Genomic DNA, 19122 nt, shown 5'->3' with positions numbered 1-19122 from the left:
CTTTTGAAGAAAAAATAAATAAATCTTTGATAGGCGTGGATTTACAGGTTTTTGTTGTTGGTCTCCCCACTCCTATTTGGCACATTTTTCGGATCAAAGATTTATTTTACATGTGTCGACCACGTGACCGTATCCGAAATAAGGTTACCCCCACAATCGACCCGACAAAAAACGTTATGGACAAACATTCAAAAATTCAGAATAGGCACAACTTGGCAACTTTTACATTTGAAGAGTAAGTCAAATCAATTATCTATGCAGAACTAGGGTGATGTTGCTGTACCCGACGACAAAGCTCGTCCCACATGTGCTCTATGGGGTTCAGGTCCGGGCTGTTGGCTGGCCACAGCATCCTGTTGACCCTGGCCTGCTGGATGAAGGTGTTTACAGCTGCAGAGCGATGGGGAGGTGCGTTGTCATCCTGAAGAATCGCACGAGGGCTGGAACGACCAGGAGTTGCAGGATCTCATTCTGGTAGCGGACACCGGTCAAGTTGCCCACTACATGGTACAGAGGTGTCCTTAGACGTGTGCTGATCCCTCCCCAGACCATCACAGAGCCTCCGCCAAAACGCTGTCGTTCCAGAACAGCGCCTTCTGCGAAGCGCTCTCCGCGACGACTCCACACTCGGATGCGACCATCAGCAGGTTCCAAGCAAAAGCGGGACTCATCTGTAAACAACACCTGAGCCCACTGCTGACGTTGCCACCTCACATGTTGAGTGCACCAGGCTCGGCGAGCTGCTCGGTGATTAGCAGTCAGGGTTGTTCCTCGGACTGGACGCCTTGCACGCAAGCCAAAGTTGTGTAAGCGGTTTCGGATCGTCTGACCACTAACAACAGTGTTGGTGGTAGCTTGTAGGCGTTGCCTAATGTTGTTTGCCGTAGCCATTCTTTGTTGCATGGCCTGCCTCTGAATGAAGCGATCCTCTCTTTGTGTGGTGACTCTGGGCCGACCAGAACGTTGTCGCTCCTGCACTCTTCCAGTTGCTTGGAATCTCTGTTTTAGTCTGATGATGACAGAGGGAGCCACTGCAAGCAACACCGTCTTGTAGCCATCCTATTGCCCTTCCTCTATCCAAATCGCTCAGTTTTCTTCGTGGGGGCATGTTGCTACTGTGCATAATTGTGTCAGCGTGTCAACCTTTAAACACAAGCTGGTGAGCGATGTTCATAGCCAAAAGCAGGACTCACAACCTTTTGCCCTGGCATGCGTTCATCACAACGCGTTCAGCACGTGCATCACAACCTTTTGCCCTGGCATGCGTTCCGCAAATTTCATGGGGCTATAAAAAACACCCTTTTTCTTCCAAAATGCAGAAGCTTTTGAGAAGTCCCACAAAGGGAAATAACTCTGCCTGCCAAACAAAATTCTAGGTCAAGACTCATTGTTCATAATTCTTAATTCAAACACATTAATCTTTTAATTATTATGTCGATGTTTAATTTTTTGGGAATTTTTTATAAATAGATCCGTTTTTTCAACCGATCTTTAACTTTTTTTGAAGAGTGTATGCCATTAAAGGCCCCCCACTCCTGCTTTTTCAGTGCCTGCAGTTGCAAAGTGAAATCAACGGCATGATTGCAACGCAGCACCCTGTCATTGTTCACTCAAATATAATGTCCGTATTGCGTGCGGATTTAAAAAGAAAACGAAAAACAGAATTTTGTGTTTTTTTACACCAACGGTCCAAATGTTGGGGTGTGGACGTTTACAAGGTACAGTACCCAATACTGACGGAACGTGTGATGATATCTTCTGCTATGGTCTGTTGAGACAGTGATATCAAAATCGAGACCGGAGGTCGAGATTTTGATATCACTGTCGAAACAGACCAATAGCAGAAGATATCATCACACAGTCAGTCAATGTTAGATATATTGCTAATTCTCTGGACATTTTGTATTTACTGTAAAGAAATTACAAAAGTATTTGTCTCAGTTTTGGCTGTTCCATATCCCTCCCTCTGATTATCATTTCTTTTTGTTCACTCTTTTCTTGTACTTTTCAGTATTTCAAATGTCTTTTCTTTCAAAAAAGTCTTTAGTCACTTGCTCAACTAAATTCTGGGATAATTACATTTTCATATAAATTTGTTTGTTTTTAAATTTAGGTGTTTTTGTTTTTGAAGTGGGGAAGCAATAAAGAGGTCGTCGATATCAAAACTGATATCGACGGAAATGTCGTCGATATCACTTTTGCACTGAGCTCAGTTTTGCCCAATTGACCAATGGAAATCCACGTAAGATATGAAATAGCAATATTACCCTATACACAGTGTTGGACCCAAATAAGTAGGGGGTGGGCGTTTGCTCGATACTGGGCGTTTACAAGGTTATTCCTTCTCTGGGCGAGGGTTGGTTGCAAAAAGCTTTTGTAATGCTAATGCCACAACTCTCGTAAAGTAACATTTGATTTGATTTGATTTGATCTCTCCATCTCTTTTTCTTGTTCACACACACACACACACACACACACACACACACACACACACACACACACACACACATACACACACACACACACACACACACAGAGTTTAATTCCACTAAATCTTTCTCTTGCTCATTTTTCAAATGACAACTTTCCTTCCTGTGTAGTTTAATGCTAAACAGATACGCGCTATGCCGCTGTGTTCACCACCGCGGCATTCAATACGTCATATCACACACCGAGACCCCCCCCCCCCCACACACACACACACACATACATGCTGTCACTCCCCCCCCTCACTTTCAGCCCTGTGCTGCACATAGTTGTTGTGCACTGTGTTAACAGATAGGCGCGGTATTCATCACTGTGCCGTACTCTGTGCTGGGCGGAACTCAGATCATCACTGTCGGCATCTTCATTGGCATTGTGCTGTCTAACCTGCAGTACATCGATCTGGGCTCCACACGTAACGTGGCCATCATCGGCATCTCTCTTCTGCTGGGGCTCATGGTGCCTTACTGGGTGACAAAGACACCCGACCCCATTCAATCAGGTAGAGCCTTTCTCTTGACGTGATAGCATCGCCAGCGCGCGGCTGCTTATGCCATGTGCCGTCCTAAAAATATTGGACACCGATTGACTCAAAAAATCGACTTCGCTTATATTTAGCTACTATTTTGCCTGCGAAATGTTGAGAATGTGTTGAAACAAGTGTTGACAAAAATTGGGAAATCTACCGGACATATACAGACTTTTAATCTATGATACAGACTTTTGAATATGATGATATGCCAAGAATCATATAAACGGGGGTTGTGTAATTGGATGGGGTATCTGAATGGCACAAAATGGCCAGTTTCATGGCTGACGAACAGTTGTTACACATACAGCTATCGAAGCACGTTCAGCAAACCAAAATATAAGACATACACGTAAGATATCAGGTGCTCTTCTGTCATCTGCTCTTCATACTTCATTATTTTGCACGTAAAGCAAACCCTAAATATTACATAAACGAAAAGTAACAGCTGTTCCGAAGTTCGTCAGCCATGAAACTAACGACAACAAAGAAGGGAAGTAAGCCTTGAAGGGTTTACGGGAGTTGTCTGCCCCATGATCCAAAGCAAGTTTTGGTTATAACCATCAGAAAACAATAAATTGTGCGTTCTTACGACCATTGAGGTCTGCACTCTGTTGATGACGTTGTTATTATCATTCTCTTCAATACTCTCTGTCTAATAAGTCGAGCCAAAATGGGCTACGTTCAGCCTGTGTACATTTCCTTCTGTGATGTGACTATTGGATGACGTCATCGAACCATCGTTGCCTAAGCTAATTTGAATGGAAGCTCGCGCCATCTTGTTAGCGTTGGTGACCTAAATGCATGGCGTGCTGCATGACCGACAAGAGGAAGTCGTGCGTGCGTGTGTGACACTGTCTTTTTAGGTGAAACAAAGACAAACAATTATATCTCTACAGTCAGATACCCCATCAAATTACACAATTCCGAAAGTTTCAGAGCAATCCACCAAGTCATTGCTAAAGTACAGCGCTTTTTGTTATGACACCCATAAAAAATGACGCAAAAAGTCCCGTTTTTGACCGCTCTTGCGATCGACACCTGCATCAGTAGGCATAGCATAGCACACGAAATACGCAAGCTAGCTAAACAAATCAACCTGTTCAGGGTAGACAATTGATTTGAATTTCTTCTCGTAGGTAAAAGTTGCAAAGTTTTGCCTATTGTGATTTTTTTGTCGATTTTTAATTGGGCCCTTCCGTTTTTGTCTGGTCGATTTTGAGGGTACCTTTATTTGAGCGGCGGTCACGTGATCCCTGTATAAGATATCTTTAATCCAAAAAGTGATCCTGATAGTCAAGTGAACAGCCTTAACTGGCATATACAGTTTTAATGAAATTACACGGGAATTAATGCTTTAATTTGGGTGCGAAATGTGTTGCAATAATTTGTTGGCCAAGTTTATTTGCTAAAGGTGTGTTTTTCACTTATTCTTATCAATATATGTAATAATAATAATAATGCAAACTTTTATAGCGCTATTCTAGAAAAATGTCTACTCTTAGCGCTTTACAATACATACATCGACCAAGCATACTATACACGCACAGGCAAAGAAACCGACCAAACATAACCAACAAACTATACATGCACAGGCAAAGAAAGCGACCAAACATACAATACACGCACAGGCAAGATAACGACCAGACATAAACAAACATACTATGACCAAACATAACCAACATACTATACGCGCGCAGGCAAAGAGAACAATCAGCACATGTAATAATTACTGAGTTGTATACTAATACCATTAGTTCATACTTTATTCATATGGGGAATGGTGCGGGCGTACCAACTGGCGGATCAACGGACAGGCGGACGGAGGGACAAAGAGCCGTAGAGTGGTTCAACAGTGGCAGAAATAATCAATAATAAGTTAAAAATCGTCCTTGTAAAACTACCTCTATTTTAACACTTATAAATGATGACTCGGTAACATTGAATTCGCACGTGCCACGTCCGTGACGTTCAAGTGCCACGTCCGTGACGCTACATATTAACCGCTAGCCGGAAGAATACATTTGATATTTGCAATTTCGTTCATATTTCAGAAACTACAATATGTCTTGACTATGATCAAACAAAATCACATTATTTTGTTGGTTAAACTCGTAGAATTTCCGCATTAAGCTTTGTGACTGAAAAGCAAGTGAGCATTTTGTCACGTCCGTGACGTGTTTTAAAACTCAAATTAACTACCCTTTGTTAATTTTACTAACAATTTTTTTTTTTATCTTAGGTAGGAAGTGTGTCATGTTTGGGGAAATCTTAGCACAAATTTGAGTTGATAAAAGCATTGTGAACATTATTTCTATGGCAAATAATGTCTAATTTTTTGTGCGAATGCCACGTCCGTGACGCTGGAATTGCCCAACACATTATTCTAACAAACGCCAACCAGTGACTTACACCACTTTCGCAATCGGTACTGTGATTGTAATTGATCGGTCCGATACAACATTTAATAACACAACCGTCGTTTATATGATTATTGGCATGTCATCATAATCAAAATTCTGTATTACAGAGTATGTCCGGTAGATTTCTCTATTTTTTTTACACTTGTTTCAACACAATTTGACTTTTTCACAGTCAAAGTATCACTGGAAGCAAAATCGATTTTTGGAGTCAATCGGTGTCCTTTATTTTTAAAATAAACTTAGCTGATAAATCATTGCGACAAAATTCGCATCCAATTTAAAGCATTAATTCCCGTGTCATTTCATTCAAACTTCTTATGCCCTTTAGGCAGGCCATTTGACTATTTGGCACACTTTTCGAATCAACGATTTATTTTATCACTTGACCGACGATGTTCCCCCAAAATCGACTGAACAAAAACGTAATATTCCTTTTAAAAATCGACAAAAATGTATAATAGGCCAAACATGGCAACTTTTACATACGTCGCGAAATTCAAATCAATTATCTACCCAAAACAGGTTGTTTTGTTCAGCGGGCTTGGTTATTTTTGTGTGTAATTCTATTCCTACTGATGCAGATGTCGATCCAATGAGCGGTAAAAAACGGGAGTTTTTGCCTCAATTTTGAAGGGTACCATGAAAAAAAATTCTGTATTTCAGCAATGACCTGGTGGATTGCTTTGAAATTTTCAAGATAGTATACTTGGAGTAAAATTTTGGATTGCTAGCTACATGACTGTGTTTGTTGAGGTTTAAATTCAATGTTCCGGAACGATTTTTAAAATCCGTCATAGCTTGTTTGATTTACTGCCCAAAAAATCACGACTCTGCATACATGCCAATGATTGATACAAATACTGCAACAGTTTCATTTTGTATATGACCTCTGGTGTGCATTTGCCAGTCCTTTAAACACGCATGATATTCTTTAGATAACTGCAAAGCTCCAGCAATGCTCGATCATGCGTGACCCCAGCAGGTTTTTGAGAGGAACTTACCAATATATAACTTCACATATGTAACTTCAGCAGGACCGACGACGCACTGCAGATTATCCCAGCCCGCTACACGTTGCATGAAAGGAAAACAGGCCAAGTACTCGTTATAATCCCTATCGCGGCATAAATAATAGGCCGTGCGTCGTCTGTGCCGCTGAAACTGCGCAGGTATATTCTGCCCATAACCGCTGTCACTCAAAAACAGCGTAAACGTTCCATTTTAACATTTAGTCAAGTTATGACTAAATATTTTAACATAGAGACGGGGAATCGAGACGAGGGTCGTGGTGTATGTGTGTGTGTGTATAGATCGGTTCCGAGAAAACTACTGGACCGATCTTCCTGAAACTTAAAATGAGAGTTCCTGAGTATGATATCCCCAGAATTTTTTTCTCATTTTTTTGATGTGTCTTTGATGACGTCATATCCGGCTTTTTGTGAAAGTTGAGGCGGCACTGTCACGCTCTAATGTTCCAACAAAATTAATGTTGTTGACATTTTGGTCAAGCAATCTTCGATGAAGCCCGGACTTTGGTATTGTATTTCAGCTGGGAGGCTTAACAATTAATTAATGAGTTTGCTCATTAAAATCAAATTTTCGCATCGTATTCTTCATCAAATTCTGAATCAGAAAATACATACATATGTCATGTTATACTCTTAAAATGTGATCACAATTAACGAAAATAGGTTAGTTAGTACTACGATTAAAATTTACGAAATCGATCCAAAAATGATTTCATCTGATCCTTTATCATTTCCTGCTTTCAAAAACATATATATAGGATATAGAGAATACTACGTGGCTTGCTGTGTCGTACCAGATTTACTCATTGGTATTTAATAGCTCTAAGATACAAACCACAAGGCCCCGTCTATACATAGAGAATACTACATGGCTTGCTGTGTCGTACCAGATTTACACGAGTTGTTTTTTTAAATATTGAACTGCGAGCGAAAGCGAGCTGTTCACTTTTTGAAAAAGCAACGAGTGTAAATCTGGTACGATACAGCAAGCCATGTAGTATTCTGTTTATCCTACATACTGTACTTACGTGTATTTTACTGAAAATGTCCTGCAGTCGAGGCAGCTAAATTGAAGACGCTTGTTTTGGAACCTCGATCTCTTCTAAAGCCTCGTGCAATCTATTACGTCAAAGCAAAGAAACGTCACTCTGAAAGTGTGGCGTGACGTGTTAGTTCTAAAGATTCATCGAGGGTAATTAGCGAGCGCAATTTTTGTTTCTATAATGACGTTTGTCTCGGTGACTTTGGCATCATAAGCAGTGGAAAAACAGACTTGCTTGACATGACCTCATTTACATGATATACACACGTGTGATTTGAACGATTATTATCTCACGGGTATTATCTCTCACGTATGTAGGATAAATACATGTATCAACATGAGTGAGCACTGTTAACTTGCATGAAACGCTGTATATATGTATTAAAATATGACGTTGAGCGTTGGGCTCTTTAGGGATATAAAGAGTGACGTTTTTTTCTCTCTTGATGTGTAAAAATTAACGTGTACACCATGAAAACTGGAAACAAGTCAGGGAAGAATAAAAACTTTTTTTTCTTAAACAATATGTAAAATTGCTTTGATTTGTTTTGAATACCGTCGCGATATAACCTTGAATGGTTGAAAACGACGTTAAACACCAAATAAAGAAAGAAATAAAAGAAAGAAAGAAAAAGAAAGATGTTTTGAATAATTATGTTTAAAAAAAACACATCCTCCACCTGCCCCTCATATATTTTAGGCTGACGACGCTTCTCCGGCAAAGACAGACGCTAGTTAAATACAGTAGAAGGCAACGTGCGTGATCAAAACAGTGAATAACAATTAAAGTGTTTATGCTGTTCCTGGGCAGGCAACGAGGAGGCAGACAATATGGTGAAGATACTTCTGTCCAACCCTGTCTTTGTCGGTGGATTCCTTGCCTGCTTTCTTGACAACACAGTCCCAGGTAAAGCTTAGATGAGAAATCAGTTTGGTTTCATCAACAACCATCCGGCGGTTAAATAGCGACTCTATACTTGAGTCCAACTGCATTAGAAACAGTAATTCAGCAAAGGTAGTTTGCCAATTAAGGACAAACAAAATTTACAAAACCATTTTATGCTGTTTACAAAACTGCTTTACTGCTTTCTTTCTGTGGTCATAATTTTGAATTCAAGAGACGATTCCAACTTACGCACTACCATTTAAAAGCAGAATTAAACTCGGTGCTGAATAGACCTCGTCATGAAAAGTAATCAGGAAGCGATTTCAGTAATGAACCACTGAATCTGAGTTCTTGGCTTTTATGGGCCTCGGAAACACCTTCACTGCAAAGAAAGTCCCCTTTTATTCGCTTACTGTCCATGTCAGCTAAAGTTAAAATTAATTCAACTAAAGTTAACTTAAATTATTTATTTGCAAATTCAACCAATGAGAACATGCAGCTAATATCTTAAGGTGATCTTCATTGCTAAACTACGCAATTCGAATTTATCAAACTTATCTTGCTTTATTTTCCTAATGCACTCTCTGTAGCCACTCAGCTGTCGTGTCTAACACATGCACAAGCAAAGGTTATCCGATCCGGCGACAGTACTTATTGAGGCACAACTTAATCGTTGTTTTGGTTTATGTGTCCGCCAGCATGTATTTTGCCCCATGTAGGTATCAGACGAAGACCAGCCACTTATTCAAGTATGTTTTATTACACCCCACATTGAGGTTGCAAGGAACAAAGAAACTGCCAGTGTAAAATGTTCGCTGAACTCAGCTACCCAGGCAGATAGGCGCCAGCGCTTTTGATCACTTTTCAATAACGAGGTGCATGTTCTCATTGGTTGAGTTTGCAAACCGACGCTGCTGATTGTCTAGTCAGCATCTAAATAATGAGTGGTATATGTAACCTTAGAGGCACAGTCAGCCTCCCGTAAACCATCACAGACACTGTCAGGCTTTTACAAAGGTGCCCTACGTAAAGAGCGAGCAATTTTCAAAGAATTAATTTTTGCGTGGCCAGCCGGATTGTTCAGTATCACAATCGGACGCCTCGTTTTGGCGCTAGACCTAACTTTTAAAATCTAAATACTAAATTGACAGCTTGTTACACAAACATTCTTAAATCATAAAATAATTCTTTTTTCATCAAGACAAGATCAGTACAATTCGAAGTTTTGAAAGTTTGAAAAAAGAAAAGCCCGGAAACGTGTCACGCAAAACGTCTTTCTCGTAGCAGACGACGGTTCTGCATAGCGCCAGTTCCTTTGAACGGTCAACCACCACCGCTCTAGTTCGTGTGACTCGCAGCCGTTTGTTGCGTTTTAGATTCAGAGGTACACAATAACGTGCTATTGCAGATAAGCTTACAGTGAGTCGCATTATAATCACAAACTGACGACTAAATTGTGAAAAAAAGGAAACTGGATCACACGGGTTCACGATGGCTCAGGGGAAAGATAAACCAGGCAAAATTAAATTCTTTGAAAATAGCTCGCACTTTACGGAGGGCACCTAGGATGTTCTCAAGCGGTGAGTGTTTAAATGAAAGGGTGTTTGTACTGTGTGTAAAATCCTGACAGTGTCTGTGATGGTTTACGGGAGGCTGACTGTGCCTTTAAATAAAGTTAACTTTACTTGAATTGTTGACCCCAACCGCTTTGCGCAAAGCTCTCTCTCTCTCTCTCTCTCCCTCTCTCTCTCCCTCTCTCTCTCTCTCTCTCTCTCTCTCTCTCTCTCTCTCTCTCTCTCTCTCTCTCTCTCTCTCTCTCTCTCTCATTGTATAGTTTACCGTGGCACAGGCGAGCGCTGAAATTAATATTATTGAAAGAATCAAGTCTCGTATTTGATGATTATAAAAACCCTGTAAAAAATGCCATGAGAAAGATTTAGGCTCAACTAAAGGCATGTTCGTTAACAAAATTTCTCTCCGGCGGTGCACCACGTACCTTATCCTCAAAATGTCCAATCAAACCAAACTAAAAGCTTATTGTCCCCAAGCCAAAAATATGTAGCTTTAAATCAAGTTTAGTCAAATCAATCATGACCTACATATCCATGAGCTGGTCATGGCTATAAAGGGAATCAAGTCCGGGAACGTTGCTACCGGCTCGGACCCCATCTCGTACAACATGGTACGTAGATTGCCACCACCTATGCTTGAAGCGCTCATACAGTTCTTCCAGCGCTGCTGGGAGATCCCCCAAAAAAACTCAGCATGGAAAAACGCCCTTGTGGTCGCCATCCCCAAAGATGGGAAACCAAGACAAAACCGCCCTATTTGTCTGACCCCTCATCTGAGAAAGGTTAATGAGAGAGTAAAAAACAGGCTGGAGCACTTTCTGGAGAAGAATAACATCCTTCCCCTCTGCCAAGCTTGATTCAGAAGGGGACGTGCATGCACAGAACATGTCGTGAAGTTTGCAGCTCATGTCAAAAAAGCAAAAATTCGAGGCAGGTCAGAATATATATAGAATGTAGTCAATGTTTGTAAAGATTTTAGTCAAGCAGTATGTAAGAAATGTTAAGTCCTTTGTACTGGAAACTTGCATTCTCCCAGTAAGGTAATATATTGTACTACGTTGCAAGCCCCTGGAGCAATTTTTTGATTAGTGCTTTTGCGAACAAGAAACAATTAACAAGTGGCTCTATCCCATCTCCCCCCCCTTTCCCCGTCCTACAACCTTCGTGGTTGAAAACGACGTTAAACACCAAACAAATAAAGAAAAGACTGAATAGCAAAAGGCGAAGTGTATGTTTTGTGGTGTGAATTGAAACAAAATGAAAAGTGTAAATATCTGGGAAATTGTGGTTTAAAGACTTCGTTATTTCTTGATTGTTATTTACTATTATATTGAAGTGAATAGCAAAACGCTGTATTTGAAATTAGCATGGGATTTATATAAAAAAAAATTAACTCTATAAGGATGGATAACACCTATATGGTTTAGGCAAATGAGGCTAATTAGTCAATCAATCAATCAATCAATGAGTCTTATATCGCTCATATTCCGTGGGTACAGTTCTAGGCGCTCTGCAGTGATGCCGTGTGAGATGAAATTTTATACGGCCAGTAGATTGCAGCCATTTTGGCGCATATTTACCTTTCACGGCCTATTATTCCAAGTCACACGGGTATAGGTAGACAATTATTAACTGTGCCTAAGCAATTTTGCCAGGAAAGACCCTTTTGTCAATCGTGGGATCTTTAACGTGCACACCCAATGTAGTGTACACGGGGGGGAGGTTCGGACACCGAAGAGAGTCTGCACACAAAGTTGACTCTGTGAAATAAATTTCCGCCGAACCTGGGATCGAACTCACGCTGACAGCGGCCAACTGAATACAAATCCAGCGCGCTATCAACTGAGCTATATCCCCGCCCACTTGTCTATATCCCCGCCCAATATAGTATGGAAGAAACACTCATTTTTGCCCTTTGGGGCATTCAAGGCAACAAACAACCACATACATCTGATTTATAATTTAGTGAGACATAAAAAGCTGTATGATAATTTTGTAGTGATTGAAAAAAAAGGATACGTTTGAGATTGTTGGCAGGGGTGAGCAAAAGTGTGACCGACTCAGCGCAGAGATGATCGAAGAGATTGCTTCGTAGTCTATCAGTGTTGTGACGAGCGTTGGCTAATGGTAACGAGTACATAATATGTGTGTAGTTGGAGTGTGTGTGTGTTTGTGCGTTGGTTTGGATTATGGGTGTAATTTGTAAAACAGATGTGACAGTAATAATGGAGTTCACATCAGTGAGGTTAGTTTGAAATGGAACACACGCACGTTTTTGAAAAAACAATATGAAATTTTGAACCATGAGATCTTCATTAAATAATAAACTGAACATCAGCAAAACATCAAAGCAATTATTAATAAGGTTTGAAAAGCTTGACTTACTATGTTAAATAGTGGATTGAAGGCTGAAAACGCCATTTACAAATTACATCTGAGATGGGGAGGGCGGGTGGGGGGAGTGCTGAAAGTGTGGATGAGAATTTAAAAAAAAAATGCTGAGTGACAACAGGGAGGTTAAAGGCTGCCCTTTTCGTAGCGTTCATTAATTAATTCCTATTGTTTACATGTGCCAATAATGTTATAAAACTGTACCTAAGGGGATATAATAACGATTGGCTGTAGCTTTCGAACACAGAAAAAAATATTTCAGTATTGCAATGCAAAGAGGTTTTGATAGTGTCGAATGTAAACAGAACAGTCTCAAAGTGAAAGTGGATGTTTTCCGGAAATTGCGAAGTTAACAAGAATACAGAAAAGTGCGCTTTCCTGCTTAGCACAATACGCTACCGCGCTAATCTGGCGTGTCAATAATATCACTACGTTTTGGACGTGGAAGGTGAGCGATTTCCTTCACGCGGGGATTGACGACGCTGTACTGTCTGTGTTGACAGTCTAAAAATAGCCCAACCTCTGCTTTGAGTCCCATGTTCACCACCGCCCTCAGCTAATTCAAGAAATCACCCCCTCCTGCTAGGTACACGCGCACTCAAGTTAACCTCTGCTTTGACCTGTGTGCCAAGAGTCAGATGAGAGAAAGCGAGAGCGAGAGAGAGAGAGAGACACACACACACATAGACAGAGACAGACATAGAAAGACAGAAGCGGAGAGACTCAGAGGGAGACACAGACAAAGACATACATACAGAGAGAGAGAGAGAGAGAAAAAAAATGTAACTGATCTCGTGAGAACGGTTGAGGCCTTGCAAGGTTTTGACGGCAACAATAATTATTGTAGTTCTCTAAGACTTTATTTCTGTTTGATTTGTAATATGTTGGGAAGACATATTTATCAATTGATCAACAAAATAAAACATAATACAAAACAACACAACATTGTTAAAATCATTATTGGCCAACGTTGAACGTTTACGAAGGCCTCAATCTTCCCGCGCCGTTGACCAGATTAATAGGTGCTTGATTTTGGTATTTTGATTTTACATAACATTAAACCTTTCTTGGGGTTCATGGTCATGGCAACAGCCATAATAATATTATATCATGTATAATATTACATTTCAGCATATGTGAATTACATGTCATCATACCAAACTGTCATACATTTTTATTCCCACATCATTCTGATTGATCACAACCAAACCTACTATCAGTGGACACATCCAAATGCAAGCGCCTGTTCTTGACAACTTGCCACTGATCTAAAAAATATAGATCAGTGCACCTTGCTGGGTCCTTTGCCGCCACAGACACTTTTTGGTGTGTAGGTAAAATGTACAATGTATTTTCTGATTTGTGCACAAAAGCTTTTTTTCTTTTTTGTAACATAACAATGTTTAATGTCACTGTATGTTTGAAAGACCATGGTCACATTTGTAAAACAAATGTTAAATTAGAAAATAAATAACATTTTGGTTCATGATTTTTTCCTACACCTGTGCTGAAAATAAGAAATGAAAATGTCGGTATATAAGACACTCATATGCAGTGTAAAATGAATGGTTTGAGTTTGTTGCGGTTGACCCTGCACAGTTCGACCTATGATGTTTTTGTTGAACAATTTTGCCGTCACGCCTCCCATAGGGTGACGTATTTCACAACTTCCTGTGTTACACAAACTCAGTGATAACCAATTTTGCCTTCACCCCTCCCATAGGGTGACGGATTTCACAACTTTCTAGTGATGAACAATGTTGCCTTCACCACTCCCATAGGGTGACGGATGTCACAACTTCCTGTGTACACAAACTGATGACGTATTTCACAACAAAATGGCGCTTCCCATGGTCAACCTCGAAACTATCCGTATGAATGGGGGCCTCCTGGCCCCCATAATAATGATCCAGATGGATCTCCAAACTATAACTCCATAACTCCATGACGCTCCTTGAAATCACCTCCGGCTCGGGTGCCTTGTTGACCGGGAGCTAGAGCTTTTTCATTTTTTTCTTTTTTCTGACTCTTTTATTTCCCCATCTAAAGTCGGGGTCAAACCCGGGAACATGCCCTAGTGGTTTTAGCGTGATGGCGTTAAACATTACTTATCATTTAGCCAAATCTGGTAGCGTCTTGTCGAACTCTTCCGGAAGAGTCCCGATGAGTTTAAAAAATCATTTTTAATTGCATTTTATGTCACACTTCGAACATTCATTGATAACGCATTTGCTCAAGACCGTGTATATTTTAAGTAATCTCCGGTAGGTGTATATCATTATTTAACGTTTAGTGTTTGTGTAAAGCAATTCTTGTGTACATACGTATTCCTATGATTTCATTTTTACATTCAGTCCATAAAAAGGTTGCGCTGAAGACGGCCGACAACTCGGCACAACACCAAGTGACCGTTACCTTTGTTTTTTCTCTCTCACTCAGCGGGCGCTCGTAGTCATCGAGCCAGTCGTTTTCACTGGAAAGTTGAGCATTTTGTCGTTGTGGCCAAAACGAATCATAAACATTGCTCTTTGCTGCTAATCCGATTTCACTTTGATAAAAGTTTGTGTTATGGATGCAGAGAAAATTCATTTTGTGATTGGGCTTTGAAGATTTACATGGTGTGATACCATGTATGGGCCTGCTTCTTTGTCTCTGTTAGCTGCAGTAGGTGTATACGCTGCGTATTCCATGGCAACCCGTGCGTATTCCATGGTTACCGAGCTTCGATCTGACCTGTGTTTCGCACAGTACAGCTGGAATAATTTAGAGGTCATCTGCTTACTCATTTAGAGTTTACTGATGGACTTCTTTCTTCAACAAACGACTGACAATTTCTGCCGTATCAGCTGAATCAAGGCGTACGAACTGAATCGGCATGCTTTCAGAACAATAATAATAATAATAATAACTGGACAGTTTTAAGTGCCTAACCTATGGTTCTGGGCAAAAGAACATATACAGAATAGAACATATAAATGTACACCCTACATAAAACAAGGTCGTACAGTACTAAGTCCATGGATTTCTATCAACTTCTGTTCAAGTAGAATGTCTTTACATTCACAAGGAGAGAAAGAATCAGATATAGTGAGAGAAAAAAGTGAGAGTGAGAGAAACAAACACAGTGAGAGAGAAACAGAGACAGAAAGGAACAGATAAACACAGAGGCAGAGAGGCAGAGACAGATAGCGACGACCGAGAGGTAGAGAGAGACGGACAAAAACAAGAAGACAGAGAGAAATAGAGAGAGCGAAAGACTGAGTCAAATATAGGGATTTGGCAAAGAGAGAAAAAAAGAGTAAGACAGAGACAGACCGACACAGGAAAAGACAGAGACAGAAAAAACGGAAGAAACTGAGACAGAGAGACCGATACAGGGACAGAGAGACAGAAAAAGAGATAGAGACAGAGGGGATTAGGGTGACGGAGAGAGAGAGAGAGAGAGAGAGAGAGAGAGAGAGAGAGAGAGAGAGAGAGAGAGAGAGAGAGAGAGAGAGAGAGAGAGAGAATCACAAATAGGGGCAGATTGGGAAAGAAATACAGAAAGAGAGAGAGAGATAAAAGTGTGTTGACTTTAATGCTGCCAAACTTAAGAAGAGGAGTTCATTCAATCAAAAAAGCACTCGTTTTCCTTAAAATATGTTTTCAGTCAATTTGCAAATATCCTGGCCCTTCAAACCAGGAAATGTACAACAATTTCTAGAACTTTTAGGAACTTTACAAAATCCCCGAGTGAAACAGGAAATTTAAACATTTACTGACATTTTCAGGGATGTTGTACTGTTCCTGGTTTTGAGAATTTACTGTAACATATACATATGTATCCTACATACGTGTGAGAGACACCCGTGAGATAATAATCGTTCAAATCACACGTGTGTATATCATGTAAATGAGGTCATGTCAAGCAAGTCTGACAGGGACCTGTTTTTCCACTGCTTATGATGCCAAAGTTACCGAGACAAACGTCATTATAGAAAAATAATTGCGCTCACTAATTACCCTCGATGAATTTTTAGAACTAACACGTCACGCCACTCTTTCAGAGTGACGTTTCTTTGCTTTGACGTAATAGAGTGCACGAGGCTTTAGAAAAGATCGAGGTTCTAAAACAAGCGTCTTCAATTTAGCTGCCTCGACTGCAGGACATTTTCAGTAAAATACACGTAACTACAGTATGTAGGATAAACAGAATACTACATGGCTTGCTGTGTCGTACCAGATTTACACTCGTTGCTTTTTCAAATAGTGAACAGCTCGCTTTCGCTCGCAGTTCAATATTTAAAAAAACAACTTGTGTAAATCTGGTACGACACAGCAAGCCATGTAGTATTCTCTATATGTATGTCACACGCTTTCCTTCTTTGCCACTACTAAAGCAAACGTGTGCAAGATTGTATGTTACACGCTTTGGAGCATGTGCAAGAACGGATTCAAACTCGAAATTGTCCCTCCAAAAAACCCCAAATGCACACACGACTTTTATTTCTCCTGCTGTTATCGTTTCTTCTCTTTACAAATTCTTCAACGCTGAGAATACTGAAAACGGCATCCCAGACGACAGTACTGTTTCCATACGCGAATTTAGCTGCCCTTGGAAAGTGGCTCGCTCAGGAGGCCTGTTAGTCTGAATCTAGAAGGACAGAGTTATGAACATAGATGACAAAGATCCCGGAAAGAACAAACATGTCGCGGATGCAGACACAGAAAGACGTCATGAAGATTGCGATGCTTCAAAAGATACAGACTGTGACGATGACTGTGACGTCATTCACATATACCGAGACGTCATTTATAGTTGTTCGGTCACTTTCGTCAAAAAGTAGATCTCTCCACAATGGCTGCTCCTGTGTTTAGGTTTATCAAGCGTGAGTACGCAAAATGTGTTTGTTCTCTCCTCTGTTGAAGCTGTGAGACATAATCGCCATTACGAGCTAGTCGTGTGACAGAGAGTTTTCTTGCACACTCGACTGCTGCTGTTTCACTCCGGCTAAAGCCGTCGTGAAACATCTACAGTCTCGTGTGCAAGAAAACTCTCTGTCACACGACTAGCTCGTAATAGCGGGTAATATAGCATGACTTCCCTTCTTTGTCTCTGTTATTCTAGTGAGAAAATATCCAGTGATATTTCTCCGTAGGCCTAAAGTTCGGCCATGACCTAGGCAAAATAACTTGCGCAGCCGCAGAAACAAGAAAAAGAAATCTTTTATGAAATGATTGGGAGCCACGCAAATTTGACCTCTTGATTCCGACCATGAACCCGCTGTTGATAATCTGGAAGGTCGTACCAGAAATGCAAATCTATCTCTGGCCGATTCATAGAGTCAACCTACAAACTGCGACCTCATCTGTGAGCAGATGGCCAAGCAATGCGTGAAATCTTTTATTCTAAAGCCTTATGGCTCGTTTCGACAAGAATTAAACGGATGAAATTAACCACATGCAGTTAATTTCTTCAGAAAATTGCAAACGCATCAATACCGCCTCCGGTTTGGTTCGGTGTTTTGTACAGAAATGTCTTCTACACGATAGATTCGCTGATTTGTCTTACGAAGCCGTCATCAACGAACGAACACACCAATTGCACCTACACTGTACCTACACGACCGAGACACAAGACTGATTATTTCACAGCTGCAATGTGAACAGAGAACAAAGACGTTTTGGGTACTCACGTCAAGTCTTCCCTGACAAGCTAGGAACAGACGGAAAAGTCCGAACAAAAGTAAATGACGTCAAAGTCTCTTTCGTTTTGAGTGTAACTTTGTCATGACGTCTTTTGGTGACAGTATAGTATGCGCGACAATTTTTTCGCTTCCGGTGTCATTTTAGACTGAAAAACAAGAGGCGAAGCCTTCAAGGCTCACGTAAGAAATCGACAAACAGTAACACAAACTCAATCACTCCGTCACACATACACACACACAGTACACACACACAGTACACACACATACACACACACACACACACACACACAGAAAGAGCACAGGTGAAACTGTGCAAGAAAGCGAGACACTAGATCTAGATCTGTCTGTCTGCATGCAGCCTACTTACAGGGACACGACAGCCAACTAGTCTCGGCCCGCTCAAAATAATGACCGAGACTTTCAGTAATTCCTTCGCGTGACGTCTAACCCTCTTACGTCATAATGTGACGTCTTCAAATGACGAAATGTTAAAGTTTCTACCACAGACATACATACATACATACATACATACGCACGCACGCACGCACGCACGCACAGACAGACAAAAGTTAGCATCGCATAGGCTACACTTACGTGAGCCAACAACTCAAAAGAAGTAGCAGAGCCTGTGTCTTAAAACAGCTGAAACACTCTTTTGGGTTGCCGTTTCAATGCTAACCAAAAACTTAATGAAAAAAAACAATGTTCAGTTGCAAAATGACAGCGGATTGAGCATTTATTTCGGTTGATGATTGAAGCTTCTATTCACTCCGTCAACCAACAAGACTAGATTTGTAGCAGACGACAAACAAAGTATGCGTTTTTCCTGTCTTGTGATGACGATTATGTCGTTATAAATTATTTGTACGTTGTAAAGACATTTCAAAACAAAATTTAGCTTTGATGCGTCACGTTTTCATCCATGGAATTGGTATTTTGTCTTGGCAGGGTGAATGAATTTATGATGTCTTTTCCGGACTGACTGGACAAAACTGGCCTTGCCAAGACTGAAACAAAATATAGTTCTACAACTTCTAGGCTTGCGTTGATTATTCTGCCCATGGTGAATTTCCCATGCTTT

General features: G+C 40.6%; 1 protein-coding gene across 1 annotated transcript in view; it reads left to right on the top strand.

Annotated features, from left to right (window-relative positions):
- Positions 1–19122, top strand: part of LOC138982343 (solute carrier family 23 member 1-like) — a 133184-nt gene that overhangs the window by 102079 nt on the left and 11983 nt on the right. The window contains exons 11-12 of the mRNA XM_070355596.1: positions 2779–2986; positions 8318–8413. Coding sequence (XP_070211697.1) covers positions 2779–2986; positions 8318–8413 — 304 coding nt within the window. The remainder of the gene's footprint in view (positions 1–2778; positions 2987–8317; positions 8414–19122) is intronic.

This window comes from Littorina saxatilis, linkage group LG12 (genome assembly GCF_037325665.1).
Source record: "Littorina saxatilis isolate snail1 linkage group LG12, US_GU_Lsax_2.0, whole genome shotgun sequence".
Lineage (NCBI taxonomy): Eukaryota > Metazoa > Mollusca > Gastropoda > Littorinimorpha > Littorinidae > Littorina > Littorina saxatilis.
This window is presented reverse-complemented; position numbering and strand designations above follow the sequence as displayed.